At 42.8% G+C, this 20,794-nt stretch overlaps 1 protein-coding gene across 3 annotated transcripts; it reads left to right on the top strand.

The window, feature by feature from the left end:
- Window position 1: 1 nt before the first annotated feature.
- Window positions 2-20,123, top strand: UTP15 (UTP15 small subunit processome component). 3 transcript variants are annotated; one of them, XM_070056556.2, is made up of 15 exons: window positions 31-202; window positions 1,417-1,527; window positions 2,050-2,306; window positions 3,990-4,159; window positions 6,079-6,171; window positions 6,265-6,449; window positions 7,599-7,777; window positions 11,480-11,605; window positions 13,093-13,228; window positions 15,444-15,528; window positions 16,540-16,689; window positions 17,314-17,415; window positions 17,916-18,049; window positions 18,577-18,635; window positions 19,128-20,123. In XM_070056556.2, exons 4-15 carry the CDS (start codon window positions 4,070-4,072, stop codon window positions 19,343-19,345), a joined length of 1,557 nt encoding a protein of 518 aa, XP_069912657.1. In that variant the 5' UTR covers window positions 31-202; window positions 1,417-1,527; window positions 2,050-2,306; window positions 3,990-4,069; the 3' UTR covers window positions 19,346-20,123. The 3 variants fall into 3 exon arrangements, with proteins under 3 accessions (XP_051689222.1, XP_069912657.1, XP_051689223.1); XM_051833263.3 differs by lacking the exon at window positions 1,417-1,527; XM_051833262.3 differs by lacking the exons at window positions 1,417-1,527; window positions 2,050-2,306 and having other exon boundaries at window positions 2-202.
- Window positions 20,124-20,794: the final 671 nt, after the last annotated feature.

Below are 20,794 nucleotides of genomic sequence, written 5' to 3'. Positions count from 1 at the left end.
CGGCCTGCGAGCTGCTCGGGAGCATGCGCCGCTTACGTCATCTTCGCGCGACGCCGGGTGTGCCGTGCGTGTCGGCGACTCCTGGTGGATCCGCGTGATTTTGCGCAAGCTCTCCAGAACCGTTCGGGTAGGGAACTTGCAGGGACCGAAAAGTTGTCTTTGGAGCCCGGGTGCGTCGGCGGACCGTGGGGGCCCAGCGGAGGTAGGTGAAGGCGGCTGCCATCGAGAGTAGCCCAGATGTACCCCGGGCCTTGCTGTGGCATCTGGCATGCTCCCCTGGGGCTTCCGAGGCGGCGCACGAGAGCAGCTCGCACTCCTTCCCCGGCTTCTGGGAACCCTTGCAGTTTAGCTTGGACCTAGGTTTTCCTCCGCTATCACGCCGTCTCGTCCATCGTTCTTAGTCCCTGGAGCAGTCGGCACTTCTTCGAGGCACGGGATAGTTTCCTATCTTGGCTTGGGAGGTCCTTGAGTTGCGAATGGCCCCTTCCCTGCCCTCGCGCCGATGAGATGAGACGGTTTCCCTGTGATACTTCCAGGTCCGGTTTTCGGAAGCCTGTGCGGTAGAATTAAAAACCTTCCTCTTCTGCACTTTGAGTTGGTTCCTCACGGCTTGTGTTCGGTGCTGCCTTGTGTGGACCGCTCCCCGATCCTGCTGTTTGCACTGTGCGGTCCTCCCGTCCCCGCTCCTGATCGTGGCGTTGTAACCTGCAGACCGCTGCTCCCGCTTCTCACTTGTTCCTGGGAAGTCTTCAAGTACTTCTCACCAGGCAGTTAGGTGCCCGTTGTTTATCCACTTTCTACAGTGACAGGCCGGGTGGAGATGGAGGGGGCGCAGGTCTGGCCCGGTGAGTGTTTTCTGTGTGTCCAGTGAGCCAAGAATGAAATTAAAGACGAGCTTTTGTAATCTGTTTGATGATGGAAAACACTAACTTTGGGGGCCGCCGCCTGCAGTGTCGGCATCCCATATGGGCGCCGGGTTGGGTCCCAGCTGCTCCACTTCCGAACCAGTTTTACTATGGCCTGGGAATGCAGAAGATGGTCCAAGTCCTTGGGCCCCTGCACCCGCGTGTGATACCTGGAGGAAGCTCCTGGCTCCTGGCTTAAGATCGGCACAGCTATGTCCGTTGTGGCCAGTTGGGGAGTGAACCAGCGGATGGAAGACCTCTCTCTCTCTCTCTCTCTCTCTGCCTCTCTGTAACTCTGCTTTCAAATGAATGGGTAAATCTTAGAAAAGGAAAGAAAACACTGACTTTGAACTTGAGTTAAGTAAAATGTTATCCTTTTCCCTAAAAGAATTCATTCTCCGTCATAAATTACTTATTTTAGGGAGGTCATTAATAAAGATTCAGAAAGATTTTTTTCCTTTCTTGCCATATGGATAATTTCCCAATATTCTCCATTTTGCTTGTTGGCAAGGTCTATAATATTTACTATGGGTCCAAGGTGGTTTCCTGGAGGATGTGACCCTGAATGGGACCTTAGATGATACAAAGGAAAGGAAAGGACATTCCTGGCAGAGAGCCACAGGTGAGCAAAGACATGAGATCAGAAAGAATGCTCTGTGTAAAGGGAACTGTAATCTGTTGGGAAGAAGACATGAGGCTGGGAAGTGCAGCCAGGGCCGGGCCACAGAGGGCCTTAGCGTCATGTTGAGGGCTTGGCCCGTTTTTCTGAGCAGTGGTAGATTTTGTAACAAAGCAGAGGCCAAGTGGTGACTGTGGAAGGCAGATGGAGGAGTCCGGGAGACCTTGCAGTGGCCTTGTGCTGTTCCAGTGGATGTGCAGTTCCACTGAGTTAAGGCCCTGGCAGGAGAGAGGAAGTCAGGAGGTGAAATTAGCAGATCTTGTTAGCACTCTGGCTGCTAGGGCTGAGGAGGTCAAAGCTGAGTCTAGATGCCTGGCTCGGAGTCTACTGTGGAGTGTGAGTGTACCCGCCGGTCTCTCCCTCACCATTGTATCCCTAGAGCCTAGACTGGTGTGTCCTGCATGTTACAGGTGCTTGAATGGTCAAAAACTCAACTGCCTGCTGTTTTGATTTTTTTTCCCAAAGGTTTATTTTATTTATTTGAAAGGCAGAGTTACAGAGAGGCAGAGAGGTGGAGGTCTTCCATCCACTGGTTCACTCCCCAGTTGGCCACAGCGGCTGGAACTGTGCCGATCTGAAGCCAGGAGACAGGAGATTCTTCTGGGTCTCCCACATGGATGCAGGGGCCCAAGAACTTGGACCATTCTCTACTGCTTTCCCAGGACATAGCAGAGAGCTGGATCGGAAGTGGAGCAGCTGGGACTTGAACTGACGCCCATATGGTATGCCAGCACTGCAGGCGGCGGCCCCTGTTTTGATGTTACTGATCTTTTCAGGCTTTTGGGAATAGATGAGGAGTAGCATCATTGCAATTATTTACTTGATAACATTGAATCTCTTTTGCAATCAAATAGTTCTGAAAGATGATTTGACTTAATTACACATTTGTTCAAAGTTTTATTTTTATCCTATTCTGTCACTTTAATTTAGAATTTAATTTCAGAATTGCTTTATTACTGTTTTGTGTCCTATTTTTAAATTAACCTAGTTTTAAGGTCCTATAGCAAAACATTACCTTTTCATTTTAAGCTTGAAATTTTATTTTAAAAACATATTTATTAATTTGAAAGGCAGAGTGAGAGAGAGAGAGAAATCTTCCATCTGTTGGTTTACTGCCAAGTGGCTGCAAAAGCCAGATCTGGACCAGGCTGAAGCCAGGAGCCAGGAACTACTACCCTGATTTCCCACATGGATGGCAGGGGTCCAAGCACTTGGGCCATCTTCCACTGCCTTCCCCAGGTGTGTTAGCAGGGAGCTGGGTAGGAAGCAGAGCAACTGTGACTCAGTATCGGATGCTGACTTTGAAAGCAGCAGCTTAACCCCCTGCACCACAAGTGCTGGATCCTTAAATTTAATTTAAACATCTACATTAGAATATTGACCCTGCAGGTCGGGTGCTGTGGCATAGTAGGTTAAGGCTCTGCCTGTGGCACTGGCATCCCATGTGGACACTGGTTTGTGTCCCAGCTGCTCCACTTCCGATCAAGCTCTCTGCTATGGCCTGGGAAAGCTGTGCAAGTTGGCCCAAGCCCTTGGGTCCCTGCACCCATGTGGAAGACCCAGAAGAGGCTCCTGGCTTTGGATCTACCCAGCTCTGGCTGTTGTGGCTCTCTGGGGAGTGAACCAGCAGATGGAAGACCTCTCTCTACATCTCTCTGTAACTCTTTGAAATAAATAAAATAGATCTTAAAAAAAAAAAAAAAAGAATATTAACTTTGCTTTCCTCTTGTACCATCTTTAGATTTTTGGTAAATCAAGTCCTGGACCATCCTCTTACAGATTAAATGCCATCTTTAGCTTAGTTTCGGGATGTTTTTGTATTTGCAGCTTTACCTCAATGTTTCCTGTTGTCAAAACTATGAACAGTAGGGGCAGATGTTGTGGTACAGTGAGTTAAGCTGCTGCATACCAGCATCCCTTACCTCAGTGCCTGAGGTCCAGTCCTGCCTCCCCTCTGCTCCTGCTTCCTGCTAATACACCTGGAAGACAGTGGATGGTGGCGCACTCTCTCCCTGTCTTTATCTCTCTCTCTCTTTCTGTGTTTCATTCTGCTTCCAAATAGTTAAATAAAAACTAAAAAAAAGTGAACAGTAATCCAGTGTGCTTCTCTCTAGTTTAGCTGCTGCAAGGTTGAGCCAGCCTTGTTCTCAAGTGTTGTAAGCTGGTTGTTAGGTGAGAACGCTGTGTGCAGCCTCAGTGTGTGACTGAGTAGATGATGCCGTGTGGTAGCCCTTGCTTGTATTATTCCCGCTTCCAGCTGCAGACAGTCTCTTCTGGGCTATGCTGAAATGGTTTGTGGGTACTCATCTGTAAACTTCCATTCAGAGGTGAAGGAAGGCATAGTGAATATTGTAACTGTAAAAGTTTATAAATAATATGTTCATATAAATTGTCTTCTCTTTCAGACTTAAGGCAATCACTATAATTATTTCTAACATTAGTTCCAAACTATTGACCCTGGACAACAGTGCAGATATATGAAATCATGGCTGGTTATAAGCCTGTAGCTATTCAGACTTACCCTATACTTGGTGAAAAAATCACTCAGGACACCCTGTACTGGAACAACTATAAGGTGAGTACGGGAGGTGATGAAGGAAGAGGGGGTTTGTGTTTATGCAGTTCCTCAGCAGTATTCCATGCTTTGGGTGCTCTGACAGAATGGGTTATTAAAAGCAGTCTATCAGCTTATAGTTGGGGCAGATAATTTGATACCTGTTTTTCCTGGAATTTTATATATAAGTCCAAACTGCCTGATCAGTTTAACCATATAAGTACCTGACACAGAACGGATGATTAAACAGTGCCAAGTGAATTACATTTTAGAATTTGAATCTTTGTAAGAAGATATTTTCAAGCCTTTGTTAATCTAAGGAAGAAATGAAGAAGTGGTGTAGAATTAGTTCTTAGCATTTTTTTTCTTTTTTAAGATTTATTTTATTTATTTGAAAGGCAGAGTTACAGAGAGGGAGAGACAGACAGATCTTTCATCTGCTGGGTTCACTCACCAAATGGCCAGCTGGGGCTAGGCCATTCCAAAGCCAGGAGCTCAGAGCTTCTTCTGGGTCTCCCACGTGGGTACAGAGGCCCAAGCACTTGGGCCATCTTCCTCTGCTTTCCTAGGCAAATTAGCAGGGAGCTGGATCAGAAGTGGAACAGCAGGGACTTGAACCAGCACCCATATGGGATGCTGACATTGCAGGCCGTGGCTTAACCTTCACATCAGAATGCCGGCCCCAGTTCTTAGCATCTAAAAAGCCTTACAAATAATTTTTTTTGAAAAGTGAACATTTCAGTAGAAAAATGGACAAAGCTTAGGACTGATAGGTTTGTGAAAAAAAAAAGAAAAGAAACATAAATGACCAATAAATATATTGAAAAAGCCTCAACTTCACTCACAAATAAAGACATGCAAGTTAAGACAATAATTCAGATACTATTTTGCATCTATCTTAGTGGCATAATTGAAACATTTTAATCGTTACCTGACAGAGGGCAATTCATACAGACTGTGGAGAGGCAGTTTGGCAATATGTGTCAGGATTTTAAGAGGCACATACACTTAGGCCTTCTCCTTTCACAACTTGAAATATATTCAGTGGATATACTCTCCAAGTTTGCTAAAATGTATGTGTAAAAATGTTCATTGAGGTGTTACTTGTAATAGAAATCTTGAAAAATCTATGTTCATTGGTAGTGGATTGATGATGTGTCACAGTGGGGAATCTCTTGCGCATATGAAAAATTAGCTGAGACATGTTATTAAGTTACAAAAAGATGCAAGATGTGCAATGGTCTGCATGAGGCAATCATTTTTTGTCATTTAAAAATGTGTGTTTAGGACTGGTATTGTGGCATAGCAGGTTAAGCCGCTGCCTGCAGTGCTGGCATCCAATATGGGTGCCCGTTCCTGTCCCAGCTACTCCTCTTCTAGTCGAGCTCCCTACTAATGTGCCTGGAAAAGCAGCAGCAGATGGCTCAAGTGCTTGGGCCCCTGTCACCCACATGGGAGACCTAGAAGAAGATCCTGGCTCCTGGCTCTGGCTTGGCCCAACCCTGGCAGTTGTGGCCATCTGGTGAATGAACCAGTGGATGGAGGACCTCTCTCTGTCTCTCTCTCTCACTCTCTGTAACTCTGACTTTCAAATCCATAAATAACAAGAAAAAAAATGCGTGTTTAAATGTACACTGGTATGGGCATAACATTTTCTTGGTCTGGTAGGAATTGCTTCTTGGTCTGGTAGGGATTGCAGAAAGCTCAACAGCTGAAGAGACAATTGGGTGTGGCTTTCTAGCCATTTTAAAATTTGCTTTAATGGCAGTAGGGATGGTCTGGATGATGGGATATGAACCTTTTTGCTTTCATTCTGTACTTAAATACCACTTAATAAATATTACTAAGAACCAAAAGGAATGGTCAGTGAGAAATTATATAATGTCTGAATAGGTCTTAGCAGCTGCAATTCTCTTAATACTCTGTTCTTTTTCATTAAGACCCCTGTTCAGATTAAGGAGTTTGGTGCAGTGACAAAAGTAGACTTTTCTCCGCAGCCTCCGTATAATTATGCTGTCACGGCTTCCTCGAGAGTAAGTACCGTATTCCATTTCCATTTCTTTTCTTTTGTGTATTCACTACCTGTCTTGAGCCGTCTGATGACATACTGCTTTTTTATCTTGTAGATACACATTTATGGCCGATATTCCCAAGAACCCATAAAAACTTTTTCCCGATTTAAAGACACAGCCTACTGTGCCACTTTTCGGCAGGACGGCAGGTTGCTGGTGGCTGGCGGCGAAGACGGTGGAGTTCAGCTGTTTGACATCGGTGGGAGGGCTCCGCTCAGACAGTTTGAAGGCCACACAAAGTATGAGGCAGCTGGTTTTCATGTGCTCTTGTGTGTTCTGTTGTAAGCTCTCTTGTTTGGGCTGTGAGTAAAAGCATAAACGCAGCTCAGTGCAGGTTCTGTGCCTACTTATACTTGATTCCCTGGTTGTCCGAAGACAGCTTTTAACTTTGTGGTTCAGTTTCATGGGACACACGAATTCTCTAGAATTGTATGCGGCATTTTTGGAAATGGACATTTAGAGAAATGTGTCACTTTGGTTAACTTCCCAGTGGGCCCGTGGTGCAGTTGAGGCTGTGACTCGCTGATCTGAAGGGGCAGCACCCTCCTGTAGGAATGAGCTCTCTGTCAGGCTGGGGCTGTCAGAGAGGCTCTCAGGTGGAAGTCACTGTAGAAGCTGGATTTTCTGTTTCTATTTTTTTATTATTTGACAGAGTTAGATAGTGAGAGTAAGAGTCAGAGAGAAAGGTCTTCCTTCCGTTAGTTCACTCAAAAAAAATTTTTTTTTAAATTAAAAGTGACTTTGCTACAGCATTTAGAACATTTACTTTCATTAAACAGCTAAGTAGAATTAATAACGTGTTAGAAAATACAATTCTAAGGCTACTGTTTAGTATTCTTTTTTTTTTTTTGACAGGCAGAGTTAGACAGTGAGAGAGAGAGACAGAGAGAAAGGTCTTCCTTCCGTTGGTTCACCCCCCAAGTGGCCACTATGGCCAGCGCTGCGCCGATCCGAAGCCAGGAGCCAGGTGCTTCCTCCTGGTCTCCCATGTGGGTGCAGGGCCCAAGCACTTGGGCCATCTTCCACTGCCCTCCCGGGCCACAGCAGAGAGCTGGACTGGAAGAGGAGCAGCCAGGACAGAATCCGGCACCCCAACCGGAACTAGAACCCCGGGTGCCGGCGCCGCAGGCGGAGAATTAGCCAAGTGAGCCACAGCGCCGGCCCTACTCTTTAGTATTCTTAATAACTTCATTGAACCTTTCTTAATTGGCTCTGGAGAAACATCCATTTTAAAGATTTTTCTTTTCTCTCATACTTTCTCTCTATAAACACTTATGGAAACTGAGCTATGTTTTTAGTTATTTGGGAAAAAGAAGTGTTCTATGTTAGGCGGCTTCAGAACTATAATTTTTTCTTGCTTTTTAATACGCTGATCCTTGATCTTTCAGAGCAGTTCATACTGTAGATTTTACGGCTGACAAATACCATGTGATCTCTGGGGCGGATGACTATACAGTCAAATTATGGGATATTCCAAACTCCAAAGAAATCCTGACATTCAGAGAACATTCTGATTATGTGAGATGTGGCTGTGCCAGTAAACTGAATCCAGATCTCTTTGTGACAGGTTGGTGAACTCTTCCCTCCTGAAGTAGATAATCTCATAAGGATACACTTGAATGCAGCTATGGGACTCTTGGGTGGAAGGCTTTGCAGTTGTTTTTACAAAGGAATATGTTTTTGATTAATTATCCATGTAGTTTTTCATATTCTCCTCTTGGTGGTGATTCTTGTCCACCAGATGTCTTTGGAAACCTGAGGCTGTCTTGAAGACTTCATAGACTATCAGAACCTAACAGCTTAGGACCCTGGTTCTAGCAGCCGGGAAGCAGACATCACGGTCTTTCTGAGTGCCTGTGCTTACCCGTGATTTAGCAGGGATGGTAGTCTGAAGAGAGGAATAGTTTTTTTTTTCTTTCTTTTTTTTTTTTTTTATACAGGCAGAGTGGACAGTAAGAGACAGAGAGAAAGGTCTTCCAATGCCACCGCGGCCGGCACGCTGCAGCCGGTGCACCGCGCTGATCCGAAGCCAGGAGCCAGGTGCTTCTGGTCTCCCATGGGGTGCAGGGCCCAAGCATTTGGGCCATCCTCCACTGCCCTCCCGGGCCACAGCAGAGAGCTGGCCTGGAAGAGGGGCAACCGGGACAGAATCCAGCGCCCCGACCGGGACTAGAACCCGGTGTGCCGGTGCCGCTAGGTGGAGGATTAGCCTATTGAGCCGTGGCGCCGGCCCGAGAGGAATAGTTTAAGATCAGAGCAGGATAGATTCTGGAGTAAAGTTCAGTGCTTTTACATTTGGAGGTACTCTGTCTTCATGGGTATATGTGTGTCTTTAAAATTCCATGGAAGGTTTTCTTTTGGAAATTTAAATTAGTGTAGCCACTGTGGAAAATAGTATGGAGATCCCCCCCCCCCCCTTTTTTTTAACTTACTTGTTTCTTTGGAAGGCAGAGTTAGAGAGAAGGAGAGAGAGAGAGAGATCTTCATCTGCTGGTTTACTCCCCAAATGGCTGCAATAAATGGGGCTGAGCCAGACCTAAGCCAGGAGCCAAGAGCTTCATTCAGGTCTCCCACATGGGTGGCAGGGGTAGCAGGGATCCAAGCACTTGGGGCATCCTCCACTGCTTTCCCAGGCACATCCAGCAGGGAGCTGGGTCAGAAATGGAGTAGCCAGGATTTAAATTGGTGTTCATTTAGGATGGTGGCACTGCAGGTGGCAGCTTAACTTGTTGCAACACTGGAGATTTCTTAAAAAACTAGAAGTGGACATGCTGTTTGATGCAGCAACCCCACTACTGGGTATATACCCAAAGTACATGAGCACATTGTATCAAAGAGATGCCTTTACCACCATGTTTATTTTTATTTGTATTATTTTTTGAAGAATATTTTGTTTAGTTCAAGGAGTTACACAGAGGGAGAGAAGTCTTCCATCTACCAGTTCACTCCTCAATTGGCCATATTGGCCAGGGCTGAGCCAGGAGCTTCATCTACATTTCCCATGTGTTTGACAAGGGTCCCAAGTACGTGGGCCATCTTCCACTGCTTTTCCCAGGCCATTAACAGGGAGCTGAACTGGAAGTGGAGCAGCCAGGATAGGAACTGACACCCATATGGGATGCCAGCACCACAAGTGGCAGCTTTACCCACTGTGCCACAGCGCTGGCCCCAGCACCACCATGTTTGTAGCAGCACTCTTTACAGTAGCCAAAATGTGGAATCAGCCAAGGTGCCCATTATCAGATGGATGAATAAAGAAAATGTGGTATATATACACATTGGAATATTATTGAGCTATTAAAAAAGAATGAAATTTGACCATTTGCGTTAAAATGGATGCAACTAGAGGACATCGTTTTGAGTGAAACAGACTCAACACAAATACTACATGTTCTCTCTTATATGTGGGAGCTAAAATTTTTTAAAAAAGCAAAAAGAAAACAAAAATAAAAATAAAATAAAGAAATACCTGTATGTATCAGTATTGCTGCAAATATAGTTTTGTAGAAAGCTTAGTTGGGGGCCGGTGCTGTGCCCAGCAGGTTAAAGCCATGTCCTGCAGTGCTAGCATCCCATATGGGCTCTGGTTCAAGTGTTGGCTGCTCAACTTTTTGACCCAGCCCTCTGCTATGGCCTGGAAAAGCAGTAGAAGATGGACCAAGTCCTTGGGCCCCTGCACCCACATGGGAGACCTGGAAGAAGCTCCTGGCTCCTGGCTTCAGATCAGCTCAGCTCTGGCTGTTGCGGTCATTTGGGGGAATGAACCAGTGGATGGAAGACCTCTTTCTCCCTCTCCCTCTCCCTCTCCCTCTCCCTCTCCCTCTCCCTCTCCCTCTCCCTCTCCCTCTCCCTCTCCCTCTCCCTCTCCCTCTCCCTCTCCCTCTCCCTCTCCCTCTCCCTCTCCCTCTCCCTCTCCCTCTCCCTCTCCCTCTCCCTCTCCCTCTCCCTCTCCCTCTCCCTCTCCCTCTCCCTCTCCCTCTCCCTCTCCCTCTCCCTCTCCCTCTCCCTCTCCCTCTCCCTCTCCCTCTCCCTCTCCCTCTCCCTCTCCCTCTCCCTCTCCCTCTCCCTCTCCCTCTCCCTCTCCCTCTCCCTCTCTGTAACTCTGTCTTTGAAATAAATAAAATAAATCTTAAAAAAAAAAAAAAAAGAAACCTTTGTTTTATACCTTTGTCAAACCAGTGGTTAACAGTGTTATACTACAATAGTTTTAATGATCTGTGATTACTTTAAAATTTACTGTATATGGATGAAATGGTCATTTTTCCATTCACTTATTATTTATAGCCATTGTCCATAGTCCCCCTAAACTCAAGTCTTTTTTGCTTTCTGCTTGTTAAACTTCATATCAGGTGAAGCTTTAAGCCTTTTTACTGTAAGGTAAATTTATATTATCTCAAAAACTAAAAAAGGGAAAAAGAGAGAGGGTAGAAGAAAGGAATATCGTTGTATTCTTAGAATTGTATTTATGTGGACTGGCACTATAGTGCAATGGGTTATGGCTGCGGCGCCATCACCCATTTGGGTGGGCTGCCAGTTCTGGTCCCAGCTGCTCCACTTCCAATCTGACTCCCTGCTGGTATGCCTGGGAGGGCAGTGCAGGATGGCCCAAGTCCTTGGACCCCTGCCCCAACATGCCTGGCCCAGCTTTAGTCATTGAGGCCATTGGGGAGTGAACCAGTGAGTGGAAGATCTCTCTGTCTCTCTTTCTCTTAATTGTGCCTTTCAAGTGAATAAATAAATCTTTTTAAAAAAATTGTATCTGTGAACTATATTGAATGTTAAAAACTAACTAAAAAGTTTTTAAGAAGCAGTGTTATATATTAATAATAAAAAACAATGGTAAAAATAAACAAAATTTTTATCTTGGGGCTAGCATTGTGGCATAGCAGGTTAAGTTACCACCTCTGATGCCAACATTTTTTATGAACACTGGTTCAAGTGCTGGTTGCTCCACTTCTGATCCAGCTTCCTGCTAATGCACCTGGGAGGGCAGTGGAGGATGGCCTGAGTGCTGGGTCCCTGCCACCCACTTAGGAGATCTGGGTAGAGTTCCAGGCTCCTGGCTTTGGCCTTGTCCATCCCTGGCATTGTGGCCATTTGGGGAGTAAACAAGCTGATGGAAGATCTCTGTATGTGTTCCTCTCTTTTTAATTCTGCTTTTCAAATAAATAAATCTTAAAAAAATAAAGTTTTTATCTGGATACACACAAGTGTTATTTTTGTTGTTTTAAACAGGGAAACTCACATCATACCAAAATTGTTGTTTTAGGGTCATATGATCATACTGTGAAGATATTTGATGCACGAACAAATGAGAGTGTTCTCTCTGTGGAGCACGGGCAGCCAGTGGAGAGTGTTCTGCTTTTCCCTTCTGGAGGTCTTCTTGTATCTTCAGGTATTTCTTTTAAAAGTGGCTTTCATCAGTATCGTTGGTCTTGAATCAGATAAGTCCTTACCAGTTACTATTTATAGTTTCTCAGTGTATACCTAACTTGCATGTGTTATATATAAACAACTGATAAAAGGTACAGGGAAACGTTTATTGAGTACCCAACCTAAGCCAGAGACTGTACTGTTACATATATATTCTCTCTAATGCTCTAGACAATCATGAGGTAGATGTCCAATTTTACAACTAAGACAATAAAAAGTTTTAACTAGTTTGTCCAAGACTAAGTGGCAGATGTGAAATATCCCAAACTGTAAGAACCTACGTTATGTACTGACCCCTGTGCCGTCATTTTTGACTTCAGAAATGTATGTGCTCCTTCTGTATTCCTGCCTGAGGGATCTGCAGCAGCTTGTGAAAGCAGGTTCTTTCAGATCTAGACTCAGGCTGGGTTTTTTTGTGTGACTTCCTTGATTGAAATGCCCTTACCCAGCAAATAGCCAGTGGTGCAAGAGGAGGAGATAATGTGCAGTCAAAAGAAGGCTTGATTCATCTCTCTTCAGATTGGAACTAAGAGTGTTTTGTTATTGCTCTGTTTAACATTAGTGCATTTTCATATTCGTAACAGAACCAGAAGTTTGACTTTTTGTTTGTCAATAAAGTAAAAATGTGTTGACATTAGAACAAAGTAAGGGTAGTGTGTGGACTTGGTACTTACATACATGACTTTGCGTGTCCCCTCTCTTTTTGCTTACCCTGTTTTTTTCTATTACCAAGTACCTGTTTGATTTACAAATACATTGATAATGTCAGATGTATCTTTCTTACTGTTATTTTGAGAAATGGAGATAAGACTGAGTTGAACAGGGAGATAGTTACCTGTATGCTGCTCTCCACTGTGCCACTACCTAACTGTGTGATCATGGGCAATCCTTAGTGTCTAGGTGTCAGAAATGAGAGAGTAGACTAGACCAGTGGTTTCAGACTGTCATCCCTCTGAACTGTATGTGTGAGTTTGAGAGTGCAAATTGTGAATTGGTCTAGTCCCTGTCCCCCAAGAACAGAAGATAAGAACTTCACTTTCCTCTTTTCCCCTTTTGCTGTTTTTACTACCAGACTTCTACCTGGTATTTTGTTGAGAGAAGATGCAAACTTAAAACTTCTTTGGAAATCATTGCATTAAATTGCCTGAAACAACCCTTCTAACTCAGAGTAAAATTATAGGGAAGTTCTCAGTTTTGTTGGGATTCACAAAATGTTTAGTAAATAAGATCTACATTAATCATTTCCATATCTTTATAGAATTTCTTCTGTGAGGTGGGGCTATCATTATTGTTATTGACACACCCAGCAAGGGATAGGCGGGACAGCTTGGGAGACCCTGACTCAGCCACGTGCTGTGGCGTGCCCAGTGAAGAATCCACTTTTCAGGTTTTCACAATTTGAACATATGTGCAGAATATTGAACTAATGCTTGCTCTTTTGTTCTCTAGGAGGTCGTTATGTTAAAGTCTGGGACATGCTGAAAGGAGGACAGTTGTTAGTATCTTTGAAAAATCATCACAAGACTGTGACATGCTTATGTCTGAGCAGCTCCGGACAGAGATTGCTCTCTGGCTCGCTGGATAGGTTAGCAGTTTAATTTTCTTTGTTCAGCATTCCTAGTGTACAGGTATTTACTGCTTGAGAGAATGAATAATTTCATCAGTATTTGTGATAAATGTTCTGATGATTTCCACCAGGGGCAAAAAGGTTCAGATGAAAAGTTTTGACCTTTCATTTTCAAGTAGTCAGTAGTTTCCTTCCTTGGCATAATTCATTGCTTTAACGTATGTACTTAAGCAATGATATTGAACTATTTGAACAGTGAGCTTTTTTTAAATAAACTATTCTATTTTTTAAATTATTGTGTATGTATTTTAAAATTTGTATTGTGAGTGCAAGTATACTAGTTTATATTGTTTAAAATTTAAAACTTCATGTGAATATTTATGTACATTAATGTGGTACAGATTTTACTATTTTAAATAGACATTTCCTATTCCATTAGTTAATATTCTAGAATAGTGCAGCCCAGTAGAAATAAAATGTGAGTCACATAAGTCATTTAGTAGCCACATTCACAACGATTAAAAAAAATCTAGGTAAAATTGATTCCAGTAATGTATTTGGGTTAGCCCAATATCTCATATAAAGATAAGTATAATATATAAAATATCATTTCAATATGAAATCAGTGTAAAATAGAAATTAGGTATCTAAAACAAGTATAATAATTTATACTATTATATTTTTTCAGTTTTAAAATTTAATTAAAATAAATTCAGTTCCTCTTCCTCGCTAGTCAAGTTTAAGTGCTGGTAGCCACAATTTGGCAAGAACTATAGCATACTTCTAGGATTTACTTATATTCATTTATTAATCATTTTATTTTATTTTCCGCTGTTGGGAAAAGATTTGATTTCAGCATGTTTATTAAAAAATGTAAATATTCTAAAAGCTAGAAAATTTTTATCATTCTTAGGAATTTGTTGTGTAAATATACGGCAGATTCTCTGAAATAGTGTTAGTGATTTGGGACTTGGTTTTTAGAAGTGTCCCTAAAAAGCTAAGTGTTAGTTGACTCTGTTTGCAGTGGTTCTCAAACCAGAGTGGTTTCTGTTCCCCAGAGCAATATTTGGAGACATTTTTGGTTTTGTCACAACTTGAGCTTATGAGACCAGGGATGATGCTAAATGCCCTACAGTACACAGAATAGATTCCTATGAACAAAGAATTCTCTGAAAATGTCTTAAGTGCTGGGGTAGAGAAACACTGCTCTTTTGACTTCCCAGGGTGCTTTCATCGAAACTTTATTTATTTATTTGAAAGTCAAGAGTTACAGAGAGAGGAGAGGCAGAGCGAGAGCGAGAGAGAGAGAGACAGGTTTTCCATTTGCTGGTTCACTCCCCAATTTGCCACAAAGGCCAGAGCTGCACTGATCTGAAGCCAGGAGCCAGGAGCTTCTTCCGGGTCTCCCACATGGGTGCAGGGGTCCAAGCACTTGGGCCATCTTCTACTGCTTTCCCAGGCCATAGCAGAGAGCTGGATTGGAAGTGGAACAGCTGAGTCTCGAACCGGCGCCCATATGGAATGCCGGGGCTTCAGGCCAGGGCATTAACCCACTGTACCTCAGCACCAGCCCCGAAACTTTTTTTTAGACCAGAATTTTATCTCCAAGTGACAGTGGTTCAGTGGTTCCTGGTGTGTCCTTTGGTTTCTTTTATTTTTTTATTTTTTATTTATTTTATTTTTTGACAGGCAGAGTGGACAGTGAGAGAGAGAGACAGAGAGAAAGGTCTTCCTTTACCATTGGTTCACCCTCCAATGGTCGCTGCGGCCGGCGCTGCGCCGATCCGAAGCCAGGAGCCAGGTGTTTCTCCTGGTCTCCCATGCGGGTGCAGGGCCCAAGCACTTGGGCCATCCTCCACTGCCTTCCCAGGCCACAGCAGAGAGCTGGCTTGGAAGAGGGGCAACCGGGACAGAATCCGGTGCCCCAACCGGGACTAGAACCTGGTGTGCCGGCGCCGCAAGGCGGAGGATTAGCCTATTGAGCCGCGGCGCCGGCATTTGGTTTCTTTTATAAGTAGCTAGTTAAGATCTTTAAATACAAATCTTATAGTTAGTGCTAAAATACAGTTCATTTTTTAGGGAATTTAGTGATGAAATAATTTGGGATTAAAATTATTAATCATTTTTTATTAGTGTATAAATTTTAATATTCTTGAGTTTTCAGAAAATAGGAACTTTGCATTTTATGCTCATTTCCAAGATGACTTGTGACAAAGCTTTTCTTTCTTATCAGGAAGGTGAAAGTGTATAGCACAACTTCCTACAAAGTAGTCCACAGTTTCGATTATGCAGCTTCAATTTTGAGCCTTGCACTTTCGGTAAGTACTTTAGCTCTTTTTAAAGATGTTACCAGCCTTTTCAGTTAAAACTGGCATTTTAGGGCTTCTTTGGGTTTCCAGTTCATTAACTCCAGGTGTGGTAAAACTCCAGGAAGGCAAGTAGACACTGAGCGAGAATCCACGGTGAGATGTTGAGGGGCAACAAAGTAAATTACCTGCTTTTCTTTTCTGACTTCTTTCTGTCAAGTTTTGTGAGGAGCCGCTTACACACAGGAGGGTATTTTCGTATTTTTCATAGAAATCTGTATGGAAAGAGGCAAAGCTAACTTTTTTTTTTTTTTTTTTTTTTAAAGATTCACTTATTTATTTGAAAGTCAGAGTTACACAGAGACAGACAGACAGACAGAGAGGTCTTCCATCTGATGATTCACTCCCCAATTGGCCGCAGTGGCTGCAGCTGTGCCGATTCAGGGCCAGGAGCCAAGAGCTTCTTCCGGGTCTCCCATGCTGGTGCAGGAGCCCAAGCACTTGGGCCATCTTCCACTGCTTTCCCAGGTCATAGCAGAGAGCTGGATCGGAAGTGAGCAGCTGGGTCTCGAACCGGGTCCCATATAGCATGCCGGCGCTTTAAGCCAGGGTGTCAACCTGCTGCGCCACAGCACTGGCCCCGTGGCAAAGCTAATTTAAAATTTAAAAATGTTTTCTTTAACAAGACTAGGGAAAATTTCCACTGTTTTATTCTTTTTCTAATATGAGGAAGCAGAAAAATTATTTTGAAACTTTTCCAAGATGCTATATTATCTGTTTTACAAACTTTGCCAGTGATATTGTATAGCAATTATAATTAGAGTTCTATAAAACATAGGGGAATCCTAGAGGAAAAACTGGTTCTGCTAACATTTTGTGTAGATCATTGTTAGGCAGAGTTTCCCTGTCTGAATGGAACTATTGGTGCAGTTTAAGATAAGCAGAAAACACACTATTTTGAAGTAAAGGCAGTACAAATTATGAGTTAGGAATACACTAACTAATTTTTCTCATTGCCATTAGCATGAAGACGAGACCATAGTTGTAGGAATGACCAATGGAATTCTGAATGTTAAACATCGAAAATCTGAAGCAAAGAAGGAGTCTCTGCCCAGTAGAAGACGGCCTGCGTATCGAACCTTTATTAAAGGAAAAAATTACATGAAGCAGCGGGTATCTTTGTTTGTCTCATATTTGTTTACAAAATGAAATTTCTTAGTGTAGCCAGTTCCATCTCTGCATGTTCCTGGAAAGGATGCTTTTCTCTACATCACAGTTGTCTACAGATTGCTGAGTTGGGGACATTCCTGATGCATCATGGGGCATATGATTGCTTTATTGGGTCATAGCATAATGTTGTAGTGCTTTACCAGACTCACACTAGTGCCTTTCACATCCCTTCTGATTTGATCTCAACAACCCTGCAAAGTGGCAGAGCCAATAATGTCCCCATCTGGTGCTTGAAAAGATGAAGATACTAGGATGTTGTGATTGGTCCAGGTGTGTTGCTAGTATCCAGAGTTGTTGGGATGAGATCTCAGTGTCTTTTAACATATTTTTTCTCTTTCTACCAAGTCACACTGCCTGCCATGTAGAGATTGAAACTGAGTCATTTTTGCCCAGAATTGAGGCAACTGTATTTTGTGTATATTAAAATCCTAACAGAGTAAGGACATGTGATATAGTTTAGAGGCACTCTGATTTTTAGAAATGCTACTTTATTATGAAAGTTTAGTTTGAGTGGAACTTCATGCAAATAGTGATTTTTCTCCACTATGAATTTGCTTTTCCATACAGGATGACATTTCGATCAACAGGCCAGCAAAGAAACACCTAGAATTGTATGATAGGGATCTGAAGAATTTTCGGATCTCTAAAGCGCTTGACCGAGTCCTTGAGGTGAGTGAGGAGCACTTTTTTTTTTTTTAAGATTTATTTATTTATTTGAAAGAGTTACACAGAGAGAGAGGAGAGGCAGAGAGAGAGAGGTTTTCCATCCGAGGGTTCACTCCCCAGTTGGCCGCAACGGCCAGAGCTGTGCTGATCCGGAGCCAGGAGCCAGAGCTTCTTCCGGGTCTCCCACGTGGGTGCAGGGGCCCAAGGACTTGGGCCATCTTCTGCTTTCCCAGGCCATAGCAGAGAGCTGGATCAGAAATGGAGCAGCCGGGACTAGAACCGGCGCCCATATGGGATGCCAGTGCTTCAGGCCAGGGCGTTAACCCACTTGTGCTACAGCATGATGCCAAGTAAGGAGCACTTTTAAAAGAATTCATTCCTTCATTCCTTGCTGTGTACATTACTGTGACTTGCAAAGGGGAAGGTAAAAACCTGTTCAACAAATAATGACTGTTTTCTTGTGCTGTCTTTCCTGTTGATGTTGGCTCTGAAAATTTTTCTAGCCCAGTTGTTCCTTAAAGACACCCGAGATTACAGTTTCCATCATAAAGGAACTCAGTCGAAGAGGAGTGCTCGCCAATGCCCTGGCCGGTCGGGATGAAAAGGAAATCAGCCGTGTTCTTAATTTTTTGATAAGGTGTGTTTTATTTTTATGAAATGCTTGTATTTTGTGTCTGAAGTCTTCTCACTAAGAGACTTTTATTGTTTTTTCTTTTTTTTTTTTTTAAAGATTTATTTATTTAATTGAAAGAGTTACACACAGAGAGGAGAGGCAGAGAGAGAGAGAGAGAGAGATCTTCCATCCGAGGGTTCAGTCCCCAGTTGGCTACAATGGCCAGAGCTGTGCCAGTCTGAAGCCAGGAGCCAGGAGTTTCTTCCGGGTCTCTCACGCGGGTGCAGGGGCCCAAGGACCTGTGCCATCTTCTACTGCTTTCCCTGGCCATAGCAGAGAGCTGGATTGGAAGTGGAGCAGCTGGGTCTCGAACCGGTGCCCATGTGGGATGCCGACACTTCAGGCCTGGGCATTGACCTACTACGCCACAGTGTCAGCGCGGAGACTTTTATTTTAGTTTGATCTTTCAGAGAGCTGCTGGAAAAATTCAGTTTATTTTAAGGAACTTTTTAAGCATGCAAGTTTTATTAAATAGAAATTTTGCTTTATAGGAATCTGTCTCAGCCAAGATTTGCCCCTGTTTTAATCAATGCTGCTGAAATAATTATTGGTAAGTAGTTGATAAAACTTGAAAACTCCAACATACTTGCAAAAGTAGAGGTATCAAATAAACTCAAATTTGGAATTGGTTAGATTGAAATAGCTGGTTTTAATCAGTACTCCAAGAATAATACCAATATATCAATGCATTTTAAAATGGAATAAAATGCTTACAGTGGTGTAAGTTTCAGTTCATGAGACTAGGTTTATTTTTCAAAAACTTTCTCATGGACATCTATACTGACCATTAACTTTTTTTAGTGGGAAAATGAAAATTAATCAGAGCCTCTATCCTGTACTTCTATAGTTACTTTTACTTGTTTTTTGAAGTAGATTTATTCAGAGGGATTGCTATGCTCCTTATAAATCATGTTATATCTAAAATAAGTAGATTTTTTCCGTGTCTTTGTATTTACTATTTTTACAGTTTTTTCTAGTGATTGTTTTTTACTTACTGGGTGGGAGGATGTTTCTAGCTAACGTGGTTTCTCTCTCTCTTTAGATATATATCTGCCTGTGATTGGTCAGTCCCCCATAGTTGATAAGAAGTTTTTGATACTTCAAGGACTTGTAGAAAAAGAGATTGATTACCAAAGAGAACTACTGGAAACCTTGGGGATGATGGATATGCTTTTTGCTACCATGACGAGGAAAGAAAGCACTTCTACATTGGAACACACATCTGATGGGTTTTTAGATAACAAGAAGATAGAATCATAGTGTCTGCTTAATGAGACACTATAGAAGAACTCCTAACTTGGGATAGATTTGACTCTTATTAATTATTAGGAAGAGAACCTATTTGATACATTTTTAAAAACTATTTACAGAAGCAGTTCTATGAAAGAGACTGGAATAATTGTGATTGGGCAATAAGTACATGTTTCAGAATATGTTTTTTTCCGTGAAATGGTTTAAATTATTTTATGACATCTTTGGCTTGAAGATCTCAGTTGTCAGTGTCACATGTCCACCTTGGACGAGCTGATGCAAGTTTTAATACAGCAAAGGTCTGTATCAACACTTGGCATTCATGGGGGAGTTCAAATATGAACGCCTTTTCCAGCTGGGAATCCTACCAAAGGATCGGAGCCTGCCACTTTACTTCTGTCCTGGAGAAGCACACAGCAGCACAGAGGGCAACACCAAGAAGCTCTGTCCACTCCAGTCGGTGCCCTCGGGGTTTGCTTCCCCTCTGCGTCCCCTCTGTGTTGTAGATCACCTGTGTAGCGTATCAGTGGTCAGCCGTAGCTGGCCCTAGCTGGCTGGGTGCTCAGAGTGTGATGAGGATAGATGTGACAGCTAAAAGCTGCGTGTTCCATCCCAGGTTTGTATTTCATCTGACTCCTCACCACGGCAAGGTCTACAGTAGCCGTTGGTAGGCCACTCTGTCTCTTCCCTTCAGGATGTAGCTTTTCTACACAATTTTTGCCTTACTTCAAGGGATTGATAAAATTTATCTCTTCTCTTACAATAAATAGCCTTTCAGACTCTTGTACTTACGTTTGGAGTTTATCTTGTAGCTACCTAACCTTCTGAAACTGTTTAATCTATATTTATATTATTTCTTCTGTCATTCCCAATCATCTTCTGTTTCAAAACCTCAAACTGGAGCGGCTTGCTTTGAGAAACAGTTGTGTTGTGGAAAGTTCGGTGTGAATCCGACTTCTTTTATAAAGAGATTATTCCTTTCTTGGTTGTATCGGTTCCTGATAGATAGTTGATTTCCACTGATTTCATAATTACTACCTCTCCCACCTTCCTCCAAGTCCCATGCCATCTCAGCTAATTGTAAGAAAATGTGTGTCATTAGCAGGAAGAAGCTTCAGAGGAAGACTGTAAGATTTTGGTTCTGTAAATTTAGATTTTGGGGGCTTTTTTAGTGGGAAAAGTAGGATACTTTTATGTTCTAGTTAAGGCGTATGCCCCAAGGTAGGCTCTAGTTTCCCTTTTATGAATTGGTTTAAACAGTTGTACAGCACAGTGGCTCGTAAGAAACCAGCAGTTTCCTTGGTTAAGAGTCAAGACCCAAAGTGGTGTTTTTAGGTTGAAGGTTTTTTTTAAATTAAATGTATATTCAAAAGCTTGTTATTTTTTTTAAATAATAAGCTTGCTGATGATTTGCATACTGATAGAAATTGAAATTTTACCTAAAACTTAATTGCTGTC

Source organism: Oryctolagus cuniculus, chromosome 14, assembly GCF_051225735.1.
Source record: "Oryctolagus cuniculus isolate XC-2025 breed Fujian yellow rabbit chromosome 14, ASM5122573v1, whole genome shotgun sequence".
NCBI classification, from domain to species: domain Eukaryota; kingdom Metazoa; phylum Chordata; class Mammalia; order Lagomorpha; family Leporidae; genus Oryctolagus; species Oryctolagus cuniculus.
The sequence above is the reverse complement of the archived record's forward strand: the minus strand, read 5'-3'. Positions and strand labels throughout refer to the sequence as shown.

Excerpts from the sequence above, each read along its gene's own strand:
- UTP15 (XM_051833262.3), top strand. The coding sequence starts at position 4,070 with ATGGCTGGTTATAAGCCTGTAGCTATTCAGACTTACCCTATACTTGGT. Across the intron at positions 4,160-6,078 it reads TGTACTGGAACAACTATAAG|ACCCCTGTTCAGATTAAGGA; the intron begins GTGAGTACGGGA and ends TTTTTCATTAAG. Across the intron at positions 18,636-19,127 it reads TGCTGCTGAAATAATTATTG|ATATATATCTGCCTGTGATT; the intron begins GTAAGTAGTTGA and ends CTCTCTCTTTAG.